Below are 20,204 nucleotides of genomic sequence, written 5' to 3'. Positions count from 1 at the left end.
ATGATTAACATTACACTATTCGTGTGAGATGCCATACACTTGACTATAAAAATATGTAGTCTGGACTACGCTACGTTGCTTTACTCTTTTAAAATCTCAAATTGGAAAAGACTTGAACACTAAGTAAACTTTATTGACAATAATTCTGAAGTATTGTAGTTAGATCATTTTGTTACTTTATTATTAAGTTGTATCAATTCAAGACATTAAAAATCTTTCAGCTAAAGATAATATCAGAATTAATTTTTACCATGAACTTATATCAGTTGGGAAACGTTGAAAATCATGGAATATTGAATAATTATGCGACATCAGTTAGGGATGTTACCATGAACTACTTCATATAGGATTGAATTTGGGGTATTTCGGTCTCTTAACAACTATCGATCATGTTAACAGGATAATATTAACTGAATGAAGAATTATTACAACTATTTAATGAATTAGTTGACATTACTTTCCTACAGGAAACTCTATGTTACTCTAAGTGTAGTTACATGAATTAACAGTTGGGTTCTATCAAAAGATCTCTTGACTTTACTTTCAAATGATAGACATTTGCCTACATTGATATACATAAAAAACATGTTTGATTTAATGTAAGTCGTTGACATAATATTGTTCTATAGGAGACATCAAACTATAAATTCACACAGTAATCTAATTTAATTTATCATTAATGGACATTTTAATCGTAAAGAAATTTCTTTGAAGTTATCTATTAATAGCCACCAGTGATTCTTTGAGAAGAAATCATTATTTACTAACATAGATAAATGCATGCTTCTATCAATTTCGATCTCGAATATAATGAAGAAGTAACAAAATTTCTTTCATTGACATTGTCTCCTACTCCACTGATCAGTTAAATCCAATTTCTTTTTCTTTAAAGTGTATTAGACAAAGACCATGATTGTTTGTATGTATGTGATATGCTCTACCCCTTGCATAAGGTCATAGAAATTAGAGCACATCAACAATAAATACAGTGGAAAGAATAAAACCTAAAATATCTCCTCTAATCACTTAAGAAAATCAAACTGTGATAGAGATTATTGTTGTTCTTTTGTTACCTTTCGATTTATATGGATTATTATTTTCTTTGATCATATCTACCTTTTCCTCTGTTCCTCATTTTTTTCCGTATTAATAGGTGTATCAATCAAAATGAGGTAGTTATTAATTATTTTTAACCATTTGAAGTTTCTATCATCATCATCATCATCATATTGTCTAACATGTGTTGTATATATGCCTGTATGTGTGTGCGTGTGTGCTTAGGTACTAGGATTATAATCCGGTCATTCATTTATCCACATGGCCATTTTTCTTTAATATTAAGGCGATTTGGCTTTTAAATAAACATTGAATTAGTCAATCAGTCACCTTTTAAGAAAATAATAATTAATCTGAAGGAAGAAAGAAGGAATTTAGTCAGGAAATGTATGCAAAGCATAATTTAGGATATCTGATTCATACTTATTTCATATTGAGGAGCTTCTAATCCTTAAATTAAAGTTCCATAGCATAATTGTTCTCATCTGGAAGGTGACTGATAACTATTAATTAAATAGAAACCAATTTGATGTAACCAGCTAAATATTATGTTTCAGTATCTTCTTATAACATAATGAGAGTAATTTTTAATCTTAACGAGATGCTCAGATTACTTTTTGTTTCGCTTGTGAAAATAACAAGTAACTGAGGATTGGGGCCAATAATAATCACTTAGTTTTAGTCATATCATAATGATCTAATTGCCAGAAAACCACTCCAGTAGTATACATTTCAACTTAGCGGCGATATGCCTGGATAGATACATTTCAAAATAGTTGTGCAATTCGAAATGGTAATAGTTAATTGTGGAACGTATGTGAAATCAAGTGTTAGAAAATGCTTGACGAATTACTGAACAAAGTACAAAAATCTCAGCTAATGATTTTATGTTTTACAAATGAGGAAATTCAGTAGTACGCTAGGTGTAGATTAACTGAGTGTAAACTATTTAATCATATGGTAGTAATTAGTATCTTTTAATGATCTTTTAGGTGATATGACATTTGAAATGTTTTTGTCTAGCACTTACGAATGGGATAGTTTGCTTTGGAAATTGAAATTATCCATGAAATTTACTTGGATTTTACAGTTTATAGACGACAAACAATTATTTCCTTCATATTTCGGTGAGGCTATAGTTTATGGACGAACCAATCAGATATAAGACAACAGGTCTTAGATTTTGGCTCAAAATTAATTCATTCGTTTGGCTAAATAGCGTTTTGGCATTATAGCTGATGTCAGTTCGTGATGAAAACTTTAAATTTAATTCCTAATTCTAATTCCTCACACTAGTTTCTAACTCTCATTTAGTCCTAGATATTAGTTGGACACTCTCAAGATCACCTTAACATCACTCAAATGTTGTCTATAAATTACAATCACGCTCTTGCGTCTCACCAAATGTTTACAAACAACTGTTAAATATATCCTTTTCTCATCGTGTGATTTTTCATTTGAGAGACTTATTTTCTATTGGTTGATAATGAACAAAAGCTGGGCAAATGATAACAGACATCAAGAGTGATATTATTCTTACTTGTCTATAATCTTTTGTAAATAAAACCTTTTTCTACAAAATCGAGTATTTTGTTAAATTGTTACTATGGTTATTAAGTATCGTTTTAACAGTTTTTATCAATGCAATGAAAAAGTTTTAAAACAATAAGTGATATAAGTTCACAAATCAGTTATTTGTTCATCAGTTTAATCAAGTGTACAATATATAAGAGGGAAATATAATACTTGACATTTTAAAAATTGAATCTTTAATTCTTTAAGAAGAATTATACTCTGTAGGATAAATCTGTGCTAAAAGAAGCATAGTTACTTTGGGCATTTTAGGAAATCTATACCCATTTTAATACTTTCTTTACATAGAAACAAATAAACCACTTTTCTAATCAAAGGACAATAATCAAAACAAATGTTTTAATTAAATCTTTGTTTACATTAATAATTAAAGGTTTAAAGATAGTTTGGTATGTTTTAAAGCTTTATTTCGTTCAAGATAATCTTGAATATCAGTTAGATTTTGCCAAAAAACTTTGTTATCAATAAAAAGTTAATATTATGGGACTCCTCAGCAGTGCGCACCCACGATCTCGCCTCGCGAGATTCGAACCCAGAACCCGGAAACGTGGATGCGCACTGCTGAGGAGTAATAAAATAGGAAGAAACGGCCGTCCAGTGCTTCCAGGTTTTCCATTGTGGTCTAGCTTCAATTGACTCATGATCTAAACTATTAAAAATTACTATAATATCTACATAACCCCTTCTGATATCAATCAACATATGCTCACCAGAGACTGGATTCAAGAGGTATTTCCTAAAGTTCTAGTGAGAAGCAATGACCAGTGGAGATTAACCGGGTCTGTTGTGAGAAAGTAACTCACTGAAGACAATTGGTGAATGTGTCTCTCAATTTCGTGTATTGGTTGAAGTTAGACATTAACACCGTTGATTGCTGGGTCAGTAGTCTAGAGGTCAAGCGTTTGCGCGTGAGACTGATAGGTCCTGGGTTCGAATATCTCGAGGCGGGATCGTGGATGCTCAGTGCTGAGGAGTCCCATAACAGGACGAAACGGTCGTCTAGTGCTTCCAGGTTTTCCATGGTGATCTAGCTTCAATTGATTCATGATCTCAACTATCAAAGTTACTATAATATCCACATAACCCCCTGTGATAAGAAAGTTATTACACAACAATATTTCCTCTACAATAGATCAAATAATCAATAGTCGGTCAACACTACTTCAGTACATATTTTTCCAGAGTTTTATTTATCTTATACGCTTTTTTTGTTTGATACATTTTAGATATTCATGATGTTAAATGTTGAAAGGATAAACGAACTTAACGGAGGGTTCCTTCCTTTTAAATAAAATAAATTGCAAATATTTTGTAAACAAGATTAAAAAATCTAATTCCAACGATCCTATGGATTTATTAAGTTTCGGAATATTGAAAACGTTTCATTGTTTTTTGCCTACAGAGAGTCAGGGAATTTTTTTCATGTTAGATTTGCATGTTAGATTACTGAGGTATATATGTAGTTCAAAAGAAACATTTACATTGATTATGAAAAGAAAAAAATGTAAGCATTACTAAAGCTACAAATCAATTAGAGAAGTGAATTTCTTCCAATGACCATTTCAACTAAATAATTCAGAAAATCTATAGAATGAATCCATATAACTACAGTATGCAGTCATTTTTAACAGTATTCATCTTAAGTAAGTGATTCTAAAATTGTTTTCAAGTTCAGTGTACATCTGTATTCTCAATTCATATTTATCTGGCTACAAGTGAATTTTAAGTTGTAATTCTTACATAAAAATCTCAAAAGAAATTGAGCCATATTTTAAATGGATGAGGAACCAGCACACAATAGAATATAGTTCTAGTTGTATATTACATTTTAATCATTATCTATAGTATGACAGGAACTTCAGGCCTGTTAACTAGTCTTCTTCGTTAAAAGTAATCACTAACTGAGTATAATGTTGAAACTTAGAAAATTAAACTGATTAGGTTAACTTTTCAACTTTTATATGTGAGCCAATTGCTTATATTTTTCAGTTATTTAGCCTATCGTTAAGCGTCGATGCAAAATAGTATTTCAGAATTCGTACAAATTTTCAAGAGGCTACGATTTTCTTTAATGGGGAGGAATCAACTTAAGGGTGAACTTGTGATAACTATGAAGCTTTTGGATCAACAGACCTTACAACCGTATATGGTAATAATGAAACAGACAAAAGACAACAATGATCAGCATGAAATCTGGAAAATCGTTTTAAGTAATAATATGTAATATATTATCAAAATTGTTAAGAAAATGATTTTTTTAATAGTTGAATTCATGAATAAATTGAAGCTAGACCACTATCAAAAACCTGGAAGCACTGGACAGCCATTTAGTCTTAGTGTGGGACTCCTCAGCATTGAGCATCCGCGATCCCGCATTCAGGGCTCGAACTCAGGACCTTCAGTCTCGCACACCAACACTTGACCTCTAGACCACTGAATCGGCATCCAACAGTGTTAATGTCTGGCTTCAATCAATCCATGAACAGTTGCGCAACCAATCATCCAATGTCTGAGGTAGATACCTGTCTCTACCCGACACGGATTGGACTCTACTGGTCACTTCTCACTATAACTTGAGGAAGTCCATCTTGAAGCTAGTTGCTTGTGAGCACATAGTGATTACTATTAGAATTTGTGGTGACTATAATAATTTTTCTAATAATCGAATTTCATTTCCTAATCATTTGATGATTTGAGCTACCAACTCTGTCTCATTCAATTAGGGTAATAATATTATTTAACAAATTTCGACAAACTACACTTGACTAAATATCTGATAAATTAGTACCCCCTGTTTATCACTACTATCCCACTTGTTTTATTGTGGTACTTTTACATAATCGCATACATGTATAGAAATTTATACAACTGATATGTTAATAATCAATTACTTGCATCATTTATGCATCAATTTATAATCTGCTTCATCGAACTTGTTGACCTTATAATTCATTTATCTGTTCATAAATGCATAAGTTCAGTTAATTTATTCACTTACGTATATAAGTGAAGAAAAAAAAAGATTTTTTTTTAAAAAAAAGAAAAATATATTGTGAGGTAAACAGAGAAAAGAAAAAAAGGAAAAAAAATTGAAAGGGGGTACAAATAAAAAACCTAAAATAAAATCTGTTAAAATTAAATGTAACATATTTTCACTTGATTAATTAATTCAATACTTGATTCATTTCATTCTTATCTCATTTAAGAATAGATAAGGGTAATAAACAATAAAAGGGGATTCAATTGAATTTTGTATAAGAAACATGTTGATCATGGTTGAATGATAGATAAATTGAATGAACATACACACACAAATACACACATATATCAATACAGTTAATTAAAATGTAATTGAGCATATTAACAATGATGAATCAAATTATTTATTCATTATTTTATTCCTTAAAACAAATATTCTTTTATTTATAAATTGGGTCTACTTATTGGTGTTTTGTTTTATATTTGTTAACCACAATGTACTTTCAAGAAGTGTATAAAACTGATAGATCTTAAAAGTGAATAATTAACCAATTTCGGATAGTTGAGATCATGAATCAATTGAAGCTAGATCACCATGGAAAACCTGAAAGCACTGGAAGGCCGTTTCGTCCTATTATGGGACTCCTCAGCACTGAGCATCCACGATCCCGCCTCGGGAGATTCGAACCCAGGACCTATCAGTCTCACGCGCAAACGCTTGACCTCTAGACTACTGACCCAGCAATCAACGGTGTTAATGTCTAACTTCAACCAATACACGAAATTGAGAGACACATTCACCAATTGTCTTCAGTGAGTTACTTTCTCACAACAGACCCGGTTAATCTCCACTGGTCATTGCTTCTCACTAGAACTTTAGGAAATACCTCTTGAATCCAGTCTCTGGTGAGCATATGTTGATTGATATCAGAAGGGGTTATGTAGATGTTATAGTAATTTTTAATAGTTTAGATCATGAGTCAATTGAAGCTAGACCACCATGGTAAACACTGGACGTCCCTTTCGTCCTATTATTTGGACTCTACAGCTGACGAGTTCGAAACAGGACGAAACACGCGTCCTGGATTCCACTGCTAGCCACTATCCACCTTTGCTTTTTTACTTTAGATTGTTTAAATGATATAATAAAGAAAAGTTTTCATTTTGATTTATTTGTTTGTTTATCTTTTTATTTTTTATTACATAAACATATGTACATGAGTATATCTACTTATTTTTCCTTTCTTTTTTTTGTTTTAATAACGTCAAAACCCTTTACACATTCTTCTTTATTTATTTCACATTGATAATATTTATTCCATTCAACTTAATGATCCCCATTATCATCATTAATTTCTTAACAGAATGTTAAACATAATAATTAAGTTTTAATGTTTCAACTTAGTTATACATTTTCGATTGTATTCTATGGAATGTAATTAAAATCATCATTGACACGCATTGTCTTTTTAAAAAAAAAGAAAAAAAAGAAAAGAAGAAATGGAAAAGAATAGAACAGTTTGTTAATTTCTATTATAATCACTTTCATATTAAAAATTAAAATAATTATAAGTTACATAAAATGACATGGTAAACTTTTTTCTTCATAATAGGTAATACTAACATCTTTTTCATAGAAATCATACTGTTCAATGTTTAATTACACTTTGTAAGCTTAATTCAATATTGAACTCATTGAATTGATATTATTTGTAAACATTTTAAACAAGAAAATTATCAGCTAAATACAAAATAGATATATTAATATATATGCCTACTAAGTGGTCTATCGGTTAAGTGCTCTGGCGCGAGACTGGTAGGTCCTGGGTTCGAATATCACGAGTGCGGGATCGTGAACGCGCACTACTGAGGAGTCCAATAGTGTGACGAAACGGCCGTCCAGTGCTTCCAGGTTTTCCATGATGGTCTAGCTTCAATTGACTCATGATTTCAACTATGAAAATACTGGAATCCCCACAAAACCCCTTCTTAATATATATATATACATCTATATATATATATATATATTTCTGCAAGGGCAGGTACGCGCAATTTTTACAGGCATGATCTACAAATTACAACATATACTGGTTCACTATAGGCATCCCAAGCAGGGTTGTTTAGTAAATATAATCTATAAAAGTTAATAAAAGTTTATTCGTTCAGATGTACTGTGTATTCTTCGAAATATTTTCCCAAAAGGGCATCACGTTCACGTTACACACCAGATCCATTCTCGGCAAAAATTGTATTAGGATCTTGTTCGTGCTACGTATTTATGTAATGCAACTTTTTAAGTTTAAAGTTGTTACAAAGTAGACTTGTGGAGTGCTTGGTGCAAACTATGACCTTGAGAAAGCGCCTACGTCGAGTTTGTTCCAGATGTCAGAAGTTCCTCGACTTCGCCCTCAGAGCAAGATTCTGAAAAGAAGAAAAAAAGAGAAACCTAGGATCAGCAAGGCATTTGGATATGAACGATAAACAATAGTTAACATTTAGTAGTGTAACAGACAGAGATATGATAAATTATTAGATTCAATTGATACTAGCTGTTGTTGCTAGAGTGAAATATGATCAGGGGCTCCAGATGAGAGAATGCAGTAATAAAGAACAACGAGTTGTGTTATTTATCAAGGTGGAGTAGGTTCGAATGAAGGAAGGGAAGTCAATAATTAATGTAAACTATAACCCTATTGTTAAAATCATAATTATTATCATCATTATGAACTTATACAATATATATATATATTTCATGTTATTCAGTCATTCAAACGGTTAAGTGATTACGAAAGAAATTTTCGTCAAAATGAGTTCACTTAATTGCAAATATGAAGATTGTCTTAACTTCTTCCCTTATCTTTATTGCTATTCATATCGCACTATTCACCTTCATTTAGGTACATTGTTTTTAGATAAACTCTATTATTATTATTACTAATAATTATGAATATCATCCGGTTATTCTTTCTTTTTCTTGTTTATAATAAGTGTGATAAAATAATTTCTTTAAACATTCATATGCTACATTGTATGCATTGAATAAACTATTTAAATGAATAGTTTAGTTTTAAACGATTGCGTGTATTGGATAATAATAATTATTATAATATGTATAATGCTTCCTGAATGTTCAACACTACTAACACTTTCCTGCTTTGATTGTTGTTCTTCACCTCTTCATTTCATTACTTATAAATAAGAAGTGAACAAGAAAATTTTAGTTATAAATTCTCATAGGAGAAAATAGATTTTTGTATATTCGAATAATAATGTTACTAGCAATGGAATTCAGGACTTATAAGTTGAATGTACCAGTATTCTGGTATTTACTTTTGCATTGTGACTTGAAACTCCTATTCATCACTTCAATAGCTTTGTATAAGTTATATGATATGTTACTTAATAACTGATCAGTATGGTGTATAATGTAAATGAATACATAATTTTTTCCATAGTTAGTAGATTTCAATTGAAACGGTATTAAATTTGCGTAAGTAGAATTATTCTGTATTTAATAATCACTGAAGTTGGATTTTTTAAGTTTTCATCTTGAGAGTTATTAAAAAGTGTTAGACATTATCTTAAGATAACCACGAGCTTTTGTGATCCACAAAATAGCTACCTACTAATTCTCTGTGTAAAATTTGTCTATCAACGCGTAGAACTAGATAATCGTCCATTGGTTACTACTTAGTGATGAGTATGTGCTAACATTTCAGACCCATAGCGAAACGCCTGAGAAGTAACTCTCTTACTGTGAAACTGTACGACACTCATCCGAATCCTACTGATGAACATTCATTCGCTCAAAATTCCAGAAATACTTTGCAGACAGTTTATCAACTGGGATGAAATGTAAGTCCAGTCTTTCTTATTAACTATATGTAGACTATATAGACTGTAAGAATTAACTACAGATAGATCTTGAGGAGTAATTTCATATGACAATAAAACATCCTTAATTAAATATGAAATACCAAATAAATACAGATAAACTCTAGACGTACTATACCTTAACATTTTACAGGACATCAATCTCTATAAATAGCACACGAATGTTGTTACGTAAGAATTATCACTTATAAGTTAGTCTTCAAAAGTTTCCTTAAAAATATAATAAATATAAATTTTGACTACACTTTTAACGAATAGAAATTAAGTTTAAATGTGAAGTGTTAAATGCTCAGTAGCTTACTATATTTGCATAGTAGTTGTGGCTGTAAAACATATAACTGAAGATTCGACATTAAATTTTTAACGATAAATAAAAGCAAATGCGAGATAACTAAACAAAAAACACTTATGAATACTGTAATCAGTTACCAATCATTGTAAATAATCTTATGAATTAACTCATCAGAAAGATTGAAGACCTTTCAGCGAAGAAAATTTTCTTTTCAACGATACCGTCTTCTTGAGCTCCACAATTGTATTTATGTCTAGTTTTTCTATATGCAGTAGTTTATAGTAAAGTAGAAGTTTTACAAAATTATCAAAGACCGTACAAATCAAGCACTTAGTAAAAGCATATTTTATATTTATATCTGAAACGCAATCAAAATCGGTCGGAAACTCAAACCTTCAACATGTGATCAACTCTGGTCACATGCCACCACTGGAACCATCATCTACAAAGTTAACAGAAATCGCTCAAAACGAGTTTAAACAAGAAATTTTTGCGCAATCAAAGCTGTAGCTATCCACTATTTCAAACTCCACCTATGTACAAAAGAGTCATGTTCAATCCTATATCCTTCCATTATCTTAGAATCCTTCTTAACTTGATGAATCTTATGCTGGTTATTATTATCACCCTCTTCGTAAAGTAGTTAATTGTATTTCGCATTTATCGTATAAGTTCTTGTTTCTTATTCCATCTAAAACGATTATGAAACTTAAAATCTTGATCATTTTTGATCACTTTGCTAAATTACTCAACACCTGTTCTATTCAATACATGAAACTTTCGATCACTTTAACTACATTAAAATAACATCCGTTCTATTTAAAGACTATTATACTGAACTCTTGATATCGTTTGATAGTTTGTGATTAATTTATTAAATGGTTTAACGCTACTTCATTTCCATAGACATTTGCATTAGAAGCTACTACTACTATTTTACTATAGACTAGTATATCTAGAAAATCACGTATCAATACAATTCTATAGCTTAAGAAAATGACATCATTGAAGATAAAATCTCCTATGCAGAGACGTTTTTATTCTTATAAATTCAACAGATCAGTAATAAAGAATATCTAGTATGGTATAAATGTACATTATTTTTAATAGTCTATGTAAACAAACATACAGTTCCGGAAAATATACAACTTTCTTAGGTAATATTCGGTAATTATAAGTGTCGTGTATGCTACTTATGTTGACAGATATTAATAATATGTAACACCAATCAGAAGTGGAATGGCTACAGTAGAAAATTGAGTTGAAGAGAACAGGAATGTAAACAGAGAGCATCTGTAATAACAATAGAACTGAAAGAATTATCAAACATGTAAAGGACAACTGAAGGAAAATGTGCAAATATTATGTTTAACGTATGGTTTCCATATTTTATGAAACTACTTTGTAGTTAGGTATTAAACAATAAATTGATTTTTCATACCTGAGTTCTTATTCACATCATAAGTATCAATGACTAAAATTTAAGCAAACGTTTTATTCAAACTAAATGTTGATCGTTCTTAACGCCATGAAATTACAATTTATTAAATTATAATTTTATTTTGGCGGATGTTTGTTTAAATAGGCGAAAAAATGTTTATATCAGCATTTTAACAATAGTAATCAATTCTAGCATGGATAACATTTTATCGGTCAACCTAACTGATAATTTTAATTGCTAATGTTAATTTACTCTAAAGTATTATAACTCACTAACCAAGTAAGTGTCCAAGCTCTTAGATTTGAAGTACATTGTTTATGTGGATACTGATATTAGTAGAAAATTACCCAATCCAATATTGAGATACTTGAAACTGCGGGTCACTGGTTAAATGATAAGGATTTTAACTTATTAAGTCACCTCTTTACATAATGTGGAGGTAGCTTAACTAAGTTTGAAGATAATTCTCATTAACGTTTTATCATCTATCAAAGACTACATAAATAAGTCTACTAAACACCTCTTCCATATTACCCTTTGAAAACGATTGAAGCTTTGCAATTGTAAATATCACTATCAAACAGTATAAGACTAGATTGTTCCGAGACTTGAAATCTTGCTCATAATACATATTGATTCAAAAACAAATCGAAATAAATGACATTTAGTTTAAATCAGTGCGTCATACAAGTGATCTTAATAAACTATGTAGGCTGACTTTTCTCTACGATTGGAGTCTAAATGTAATTGACCTAAATGATAAGTCACAAGAAGATTTATTCCTAGATATCTACAAAGTACAATTTTATTCAGAAAACTATCAATTTCGGTATAATTTAAAGCCAAGCTAAAGGATACTTACAAGTGGTTGATAAACCATAGAACAAACAAGATTTACTATTCAGCTAATACTAACATGTGACAGAATCTATCTTCATGTCTAAAAACCAAATATGCAGTTATTCAATGGCTAATCCGTTATATGTTTGTTTGAATGACTATAGTATACTCTTACAAATAAGAAAAAAGAGTAGTTTGCTTCGGAAATATTTTTTTTTCTCTCTTAATCAGTGGGGAGACACTCTTACTCATTATTTCTTATTTTTTCCAATATTTTGTTACGCCTAACTAATAAAACAATGCTTCTTCGCTCATGTGTGATTAATTACAGTATTCTGTATTATCCTATAAGGATATTAGTCAAGATTATGAAATCACCCTACTACTACTACTAATAATAATAATAATAATTTGAAAATAAAATTATTATTTAATATGATTAACCAATCTGTGTCAAGAAGAGTGGACAAAATAAAATAATTTCTCTTCACTTCATTCATTAACTTAGCCCTCAGGCTTTGCATACACTTGATGTGAATATATATATGTATATATACGTATGTATTCCCATGGACGTGTTAAATTATGAAAGAATCAATTTCAATTTCCTGCTGTTTCTACTTAGTAGGTGAGATTCTTAGATAATATTTGATCTAAAATCACGTTTCAACTTGAGTAAGAGACTTTATAAGTTAGAAATGGTGAAAATGATGACGGTCATGTTTATCCCGATAATGTTAAGAACAGAAGAGAGAGAGAGAGAAAGAGCTGAGTTTCCTTCTGGCAATATGAAATATAACTGAAAAGAAGGAGGAATACTTCAGTTATTCAATAAATACACAAATAAACAAATAGAAATCTTTGTTGAATATAAACAAAAGAAGAGATGATTATACACAAACATGTAATTTTTCTTCTCTTTATTGTGATAGGTGAATAAAAATGATGACCAATATTGAATTCATATATAGTATGTTAGAATTTTCTAGAAATATTCTTAGGCAGGGAAGCATCATACTGTGTCATTCTATCAAAACTGATCAATAGACTGTCTTCGTCACACTTTTTGTGACCTACTGTTTGTACATACAGTAAAATAAAGTTACAATCTTTATCATTTACACATTAATTAGTTATTCTTATCAATTTATATTGAATATGTTAGAACTTGGTTTTTGGACAAATAGCTAATTTCCACATTGTATATAGAATATGCATGCACTAAAAGTACATGTTTTGACGATGATCGTCATCTCGCAGTGAAAGTCAATGAAAATTATCAGAAAACCACAGAAGATAATAATTAACCTAAATTTCTGTTGAAATCTGAATTACTTTGTTCGTTATAGATGTAGCATTTACACGTTGAAAACAACGTCAATGTGAGGTATATTACTTTTATTATAATTTAAACAAATCAAGAACAAGACGAGATATTCAATACATACACCAAAAATAATTTGACGACATTGTGAAGATAGTTGTATATGTTGAATATCATTGTTTGATTAAGTAAATTAAATGAATCTACGGCATTTTTATCATTGGATTTAATTTATATTATTGTTTAATACCTCTTAAATATGTTGAGTTATCTTGGATGTGTGACGCCACTTATAAATAAAGAACTAACAAGGCTATCCTTCATTTCAAATTATCGCATTACATAAATGGATTACCTATTGATATTAACGCAACCAAATTTCCAGAGAGCAATTGTCATTATGACGTTCATGGTGATAAGATGTATTTGTTAAAACATATCGCTTCGTCACATTCAGGTACATGTAGTCAGTTATCTGGATCATTCTAAATTTATGTGAGATCCCATTAGGATAAAGTTTTAGGTGATGATCATGCACCAGGGACAGTTCTATTTTCCTAGTTTCAAAAGTTAAAATCTGTTGGACACAAAGTAAAACTGTTCATTCTGAACAACTTCATCATCATTTCAAATCCAGGTGAAAACTGCAAGAGTGTCAAAGCTGACTCAAGTTAGCGTATGGTACTTTAAATTTCAAACACTTCTATCACCATCTTTCATGTGACGGATGGATTACCTAAAGCAGTGCTAAATCAGACTACCTTCAATACTATAGAGTTATATTATGATTGGTTTGACACTAGATGAATGTAGGTGAATAAGTGAGACCGGATTAGTTCATACATTGTTGTACAACTGAAATATACATTTCTTTTACCTAAAATCAAAAAGTCATCCTCCAAATAATAGATTTAATTTGTCAATATACACTTTCTTTAAAATTATCTTAGGAATATTTTCGATAAAGAAGTTAGAGATAAATGATAAAAGTTGGCAGCAGCAATAAATATAACAAATAACCTGCTTGCCTTTGCAAATAACAAGAGTAAATTCATGAATTTGAATATGTATATTACTGAATAATATCCAACCAAACTGATGGTCCTGAGAAAGTTTGTGAAGTCAATCTATATTGCTTAAATCTACGCCTAGGACAAATAACTGACCATTTACTCTTAATAGACTAACGTTAACTTGTAAATATGATTGTCTCAGCTTTGAATATGACTGTTGTCCATAGTTTTTTATTCGTTCATAGGATCATTGTATTTCCATGATCATTCTATATTGTAATCAACCAACACGATTTCATTTACATTTTAGGATTTGACATGATATACTATAAAGTCTTATTCCTTTATTATTAAGACTAACGACAATTCCTTTAATATCTATTTGTTACATAAAACAACTTTCTTATTGAATGAAATCTAGTCAACATTAATGTATATAGGTTTAAAATTGTTGTAATCCATTCAACTTAAAAAATAATCCAATTTTGACAGAAAGAGACTGACTACATCACAGGCTTAGTATCATTCACTTTTGATAATTCAATTAAATTCACTTTAGATTAGAACCACATTATTAAATATTGGTTAATTAGACGAAATAAACAATGAACCATTCGCTTATTGTTATTATTTATATTTAGTGAGTATATATATAAATAAATATCCGATATATATATATATATATATATATATATATATATATATATATATATATAAATTAGGGAGGAATATCACAAATTGGCACGTGTCATAGTTTTTTTGTAGAAAAACAATCATATGCAAAATTACCACGTAATCCTCAAATCAATAGTAGTCTATTGATAGATGAATAGTATGTTTACAGTGGTTATAGTATATGAACTAGGGGACAAAAAAAGATTAACAGTTATTTGTTTACAAATATATATAATCATTAAATGAAATGACAAGATGAATAAACATTGGATAGGTAGAGGACAATGATCTACTTATTATTTGTATTATAAAAACTAAAACAATATTTATTCCATTTACTTTCAATTTAATAATTACACACATATTATACATACTTAAACAAAACAATAAATGAAATTAAAGTGAAATGATTTCACGCTTGATATATATTGAATTTATCTATCCATTTATCTATCAGTACCTGTTTCTTTATGGTAATCCTTATTGATCATTTTATTCATATCTATAATAACAAAAGTATTTGTGTCGGTGTGTACAACACAAAAGATTAAACAAAAGGTAAAGGGGAATAAAGCACTTTTCTCAGAAAGAAAATAATAATAAGTTTTAAGTAGAACATTTTTAAAGATTAATTGGTGTGAGATGGTGGAGATTTTGGTGGATGATTTTGATGTAAGTTTGTTCTCTGAGCTGGATGATTTCGTCGTGGAGCTTTCATCGTCCTTCTGAACGACATCATTAGCACAAACTTCGGGTAGAAGTGAAGTGTTTAAATTTCTCCATATGTGATTTACAGCTTGTCCTGTGCACCTCGACGTTAATTGGTATGGAAAATAGATATTTTTAGGAAATTAATTGACACACTTCACAATTCTACATAGGTAATATCTTTTATGGAATAAATAATATATTATATAGTTAATTAGGTTTTTTTGTGTGGAGATTTTAGTAATTTTATATTGCTGAAATCAGGTCTGTTGGGAGATATCAACTCATTGAAGGCATTGGTGAATGGTTTCTCAATTTCGTGGACATCATATAGTTATTGTGTAATAATTTTGGAAATGGTAATTATCAAAAGATTTTATTGATATTTTTTATAATTATTGTGTCATATCATATTGGGTTATTTAGAATACCAAAACATAAATCCAAAAAGTGAGCAAATAAATCAATGTCAACATTGAGGAGGTTAGTATTGATATGAATAGTTGTTAGACAATGAGTGATTTTTACGGTTTAATATAAGATAGATTCTTGATCAATCAAAATAATTTAAAAGTATAGATTGACTGGTTCCATTTATGTAAAAATGAGTTGATTAATTGCATGCCTCCCATTATTAACGTGTTGAAAATAAATGACGAAAATCTGTATAACTACTTCTGAAACCATATGGATTATTAGTGGATTCTTAAATTTTTTTGCTAGAAAATATTATGTAAGGATTCCTCACGGATTGCTAGTAGGTAAGATTACATATTTGTCGATCTGATGCACACTATTACGTCATTAAGTAATTAGTAATACGAAAAGAACATAACTAATATTGGTCTATGATTGCAGAAACACTTATTTCATGAACACAAAACTTTGTTTCAATGTATCTATTTCAAGTTGTATAGAAATGATACAGCAAAATAGCGGCTGGTTTACATATAATTTATTTTTGTCTTTTCCTTATTATTCATTCAAATTAATTATTTTTTAAATCTACATATCTACTTATCGGAAGAAATCATTCTTTGATAGACTAAGTTAATTGAAGTACGATTTAACAACAAATTCTTATCATCTCAATAACCCCGCTTATCTATACTCCAGATAAGGTGTAACTTTATGATCTAGTGTTATTATTTGGTCTAGTAAAAAAAAATACTTTTCAGGACAGTATTGTACATTAGATAACGTTGTGATATGATACAGAATGTACTGTGTAACGTATTAGATCTTTTAATTTTATACATGTTTACATTTCTGTCAACAGATTAACCTCATTCGTTTAATAATACGTTTTCCAAATAAACATTTCTCGTCATTAAGTCCCTTTATATACGAGAAATTACCCAAAAGTATTTATAACAAATCGCGTATTCGTTTATTCTGCCTCCAGTGTCAACATCTAACATTAGTAAAGTAGGATAAACTAGAATGATGTGCATTATAAGCGCCTATTCAAAGTCGAATATCTTACCAACGCTATATGCTGGTAAATGTCAAATTATGGTCTCGGATACATTGGAATTAGCCTAACGACTCAGTATTAAAGCAACTATTTGACAACTTCACATACTATTCTTGCATAAGATGTCGAAACGGACTAATCATAGAAGATAACTTCGCATTTGAAGTAAGTAGGCTAATTTCTAAAACCCCGAGGTAAAAAAGTCACGTTCATCAGTGGTAGGCAATGCATGTTATTTCAAATGACCGCTGGGTTAATGGGGAAATTCGAAAAAGAACTAGCAGATAGATGTATTCTTTAATTACTTATGTAAATGTTACAAGTCCTTCTCATTATTAGGAAAAATTGCTTTCTTTAAATAGATGAAAATAGTATCAGGGATTGCACGTTTATTTATTTTAGGAGATTTGATCAGTGAACGTTTATCGACGTCTAAAACTGCCGGATTTGTTGTCCCAAAGCTGAATTCAAGCATCAAATGACCGCAAATAATCACAATGTCAGAATCTGAGTTCATACTTTTTGGATCAAGTCACGAAGACTGTAATTACACAACGGCATTACAGTCATTAAGGTATAAGAACAGAAGAAACCTTGAATTTGTTTGGTTAGCATTCTATCGAAACTTTTTTAAATAAGAAGACTGTAAGATCTTAAGCTCAAGTTTGTCCAAAATTTAAATGTGTCGTATTTAGGTGATAAAGTTGAAGAGAAAATCCTAATGTGTATGATATCTCTTTCAAAATACTGTATATTGTCAGCCTGTTTTTGTAAAAGACAGTCAGTTGACTGGAGTTGCCTACACACCGAAAACCCTAGGTTTAACAGAGTTGAGTCGATAAAGAATCCGAAAATCAAATATACATAAATGTAATATACATTTTCTATAGCAAAGAAATAAACCAAACAGTTTTTCTACACAGTAGCCTAATTGCTAGAAGTTGAATCATTAAAGAAGCTAAAACTAGATATACAATAGCAAACAGTTATATAAAAAGCTTCTCGACACAACAAGATCCGTTAATTCACTGGTTCTATGATAAGAGAGTTATTGGTAAGTAACAACAACGTAAGAATCATAAAACACACAAGTATGAGATTATGTACACCTAGATAGGATACTTATTTATTTTCATAAATCGTAGTAAGATTTGATTTAGAACTTAAAAATTTAATACCTACACGTTTAGTAGTATTCTCGTGATATTACAAGTTGACCATCTAGCTAAGACAGTAAGAAGGAGGATTTTAATGGTGATTCGACATAGTTGTAATTGTTTTTCGATTCTTTGTCAATTTCTATTCGGTTCAACATAATTTACTCCTTAAATTCTTCCCTTAAAATTTACTTTCAAGCAATCTTTAATTTCTGCATAACCAACTAAGTATTTGAGAGGAAGTGCTTCTGACAATAAAATAATTGGGTGAATTACTTCTATTAGCGGAAAATTCACTGCAATATTATTGTTCAAAAAAATCCTGAAGAAAATTAACATTACTACTTGTTAGGAGAATAAGTAGGTAAAATGTGTATAGGAATTTTATCAAGACAAACTTCAAAATAATAACAGTTCAAGATAAAATTGGGTTAGTATTTGATAATTTAGCTCTATTCCTGATGGTAACCTAAGCTATCTCAGTTTAAAAAGCGTGGAAAATAAAACTCAAGTTGGGGTTTTATGTCACTAGTTCAATCACATCAGCAATTAACGATGTGCTGTATCATCTTCTGATCAAAACTTCATTCACTCATTTTCAGCACATAAAATGCACATCGTCAAAAACTAAAACCCTTATCTATGACAGAAACTATCCCACTTATACAGACGTTTTGTAAAATAGCAGCAGAATGTTTGGAAACATGAAGATCAAGCGCATGACATATTGTGGTTTCACGGTTTACTGAACACTCAACTGTTGACTATCAAGTTCCAGACCCAGACCCTTGAATTTGGGGAAAGAAGATGCGAACCAATCTGTCCCTCACCGAAAAAATGAGACTGAGAAATGTGCATACGGATCTTTAATTTGTCTTTCGGTTGCAGCACATGAAACGGATTGAAAACAATCAGTGAAAACATAACGTGTCATTCGAAATATGAGATACACAAATCGGTATGAAGTTGATGAACAAATAAGTTGTATTAGATTACACTACATACTCATTGATCGAAATGTGAATTAAAGTCTTGTTTGTACATCAGAAAATGACGACGACTAGTGATAGCCTGATCCAACCATATAGCTTCAAGGAAAAGATTATTTCTGCGAGCGTACAGCTCGGGAAGTTTTAACTTCTCGCAAGTACGGTTACTGTTGACTGAACATGTCCTGTTCTTTCCAAAATGATTAAACGTAAATTGGAACTGATTTAAATTATCTTCGGATTCACCACATTCCGATACTATATTTCGAAAAATTTGTAAAGCTTTCTTGAACCTTATGCGCGCCAAAATACCTCGAATATGAGCTTGGAGCTTGACTATACTCTGTAATTCCGCTTCAAAAATAAAATAATAATATGTAACAACTGTATACCATTTGAAAGATCGCGCATTACATAACACAGTTTTACTGAACGGCTGGTTAGCAAAGATAAGACCCAGAGTTTCTCAGCAAGAAGCCAACTATACTTCAAAGCCTTTGTGATGAAGTCTAAAATTAAATATAGGATGTTTTTATAACATCAGACGAATGCATATGCATTTTATATTGGTTATCAAATGAGACCTTGTAAAAGAAAAAAAACATTAAAATTTGAATTCATTTAGTATTGTTTGTTTGAATCTTCCCATCGATGTGTTAGGACTGTAACTGGTCAGTCTCTAATTGGCATATGTGCATACTGTGCGTATTGCCTCGATATAGCCTTAATTCATAAGTATGGTAAGCAGAGATGGATAGTGGCTAGC

The 20,204-nt window shown here is 30.3% G+C and overlaps 1 protein-coding gene across 1 annotated transcript in view; it reads right to left on the bottom strand.

Annotated features, from left to right (window-relative positions):
- Positions 1–19,297: 19,297 nt before the first annotated feature.
- Smp_150120 (hypothetical protein) overlaps positions 19,298–20,204 on the bottom strand; it is a 4,279-nt gene continuing 3,372 nt past the window's right edge. The window contains exons 2-3 of the mRNA XM_018796532.1: positions 19,831–19,947; positions 19,298–19,792 (exon numbers count right to left, since the gene is read on the bottom strand). Coding sequence (XP_018651664.1) covers positions 19,455–19,792; positions 19,831–19,849 — 357 coding nt within the window. The 5' untranslated portion in view covers positions 19,850–19,947 and the 3' untranslated portion in view covers positions 19,298–19,454. The remainder of the gene's footprint in view (positions 19,793–19,830; positions 19,948–20,204) is intronic.

Source organism: Schistosoma mansoni, chromosome 4 (genome assembly GCF_000237925.1).
Source record: "Schistosoma mansoni strain Puerto Rico chromosome 4, complete genome".
Taxonomy (NCBI): domain Eukaryota; kingdom Metazoa; phylum Platyhelminthes; class Trematoda; order Strigeidida; family Schistosomatidae; genus Schistosoma; species Schistosoma mansoni.
This window is presented reverse-complemented; position numbering and strand designations above follow the sequence as displayed.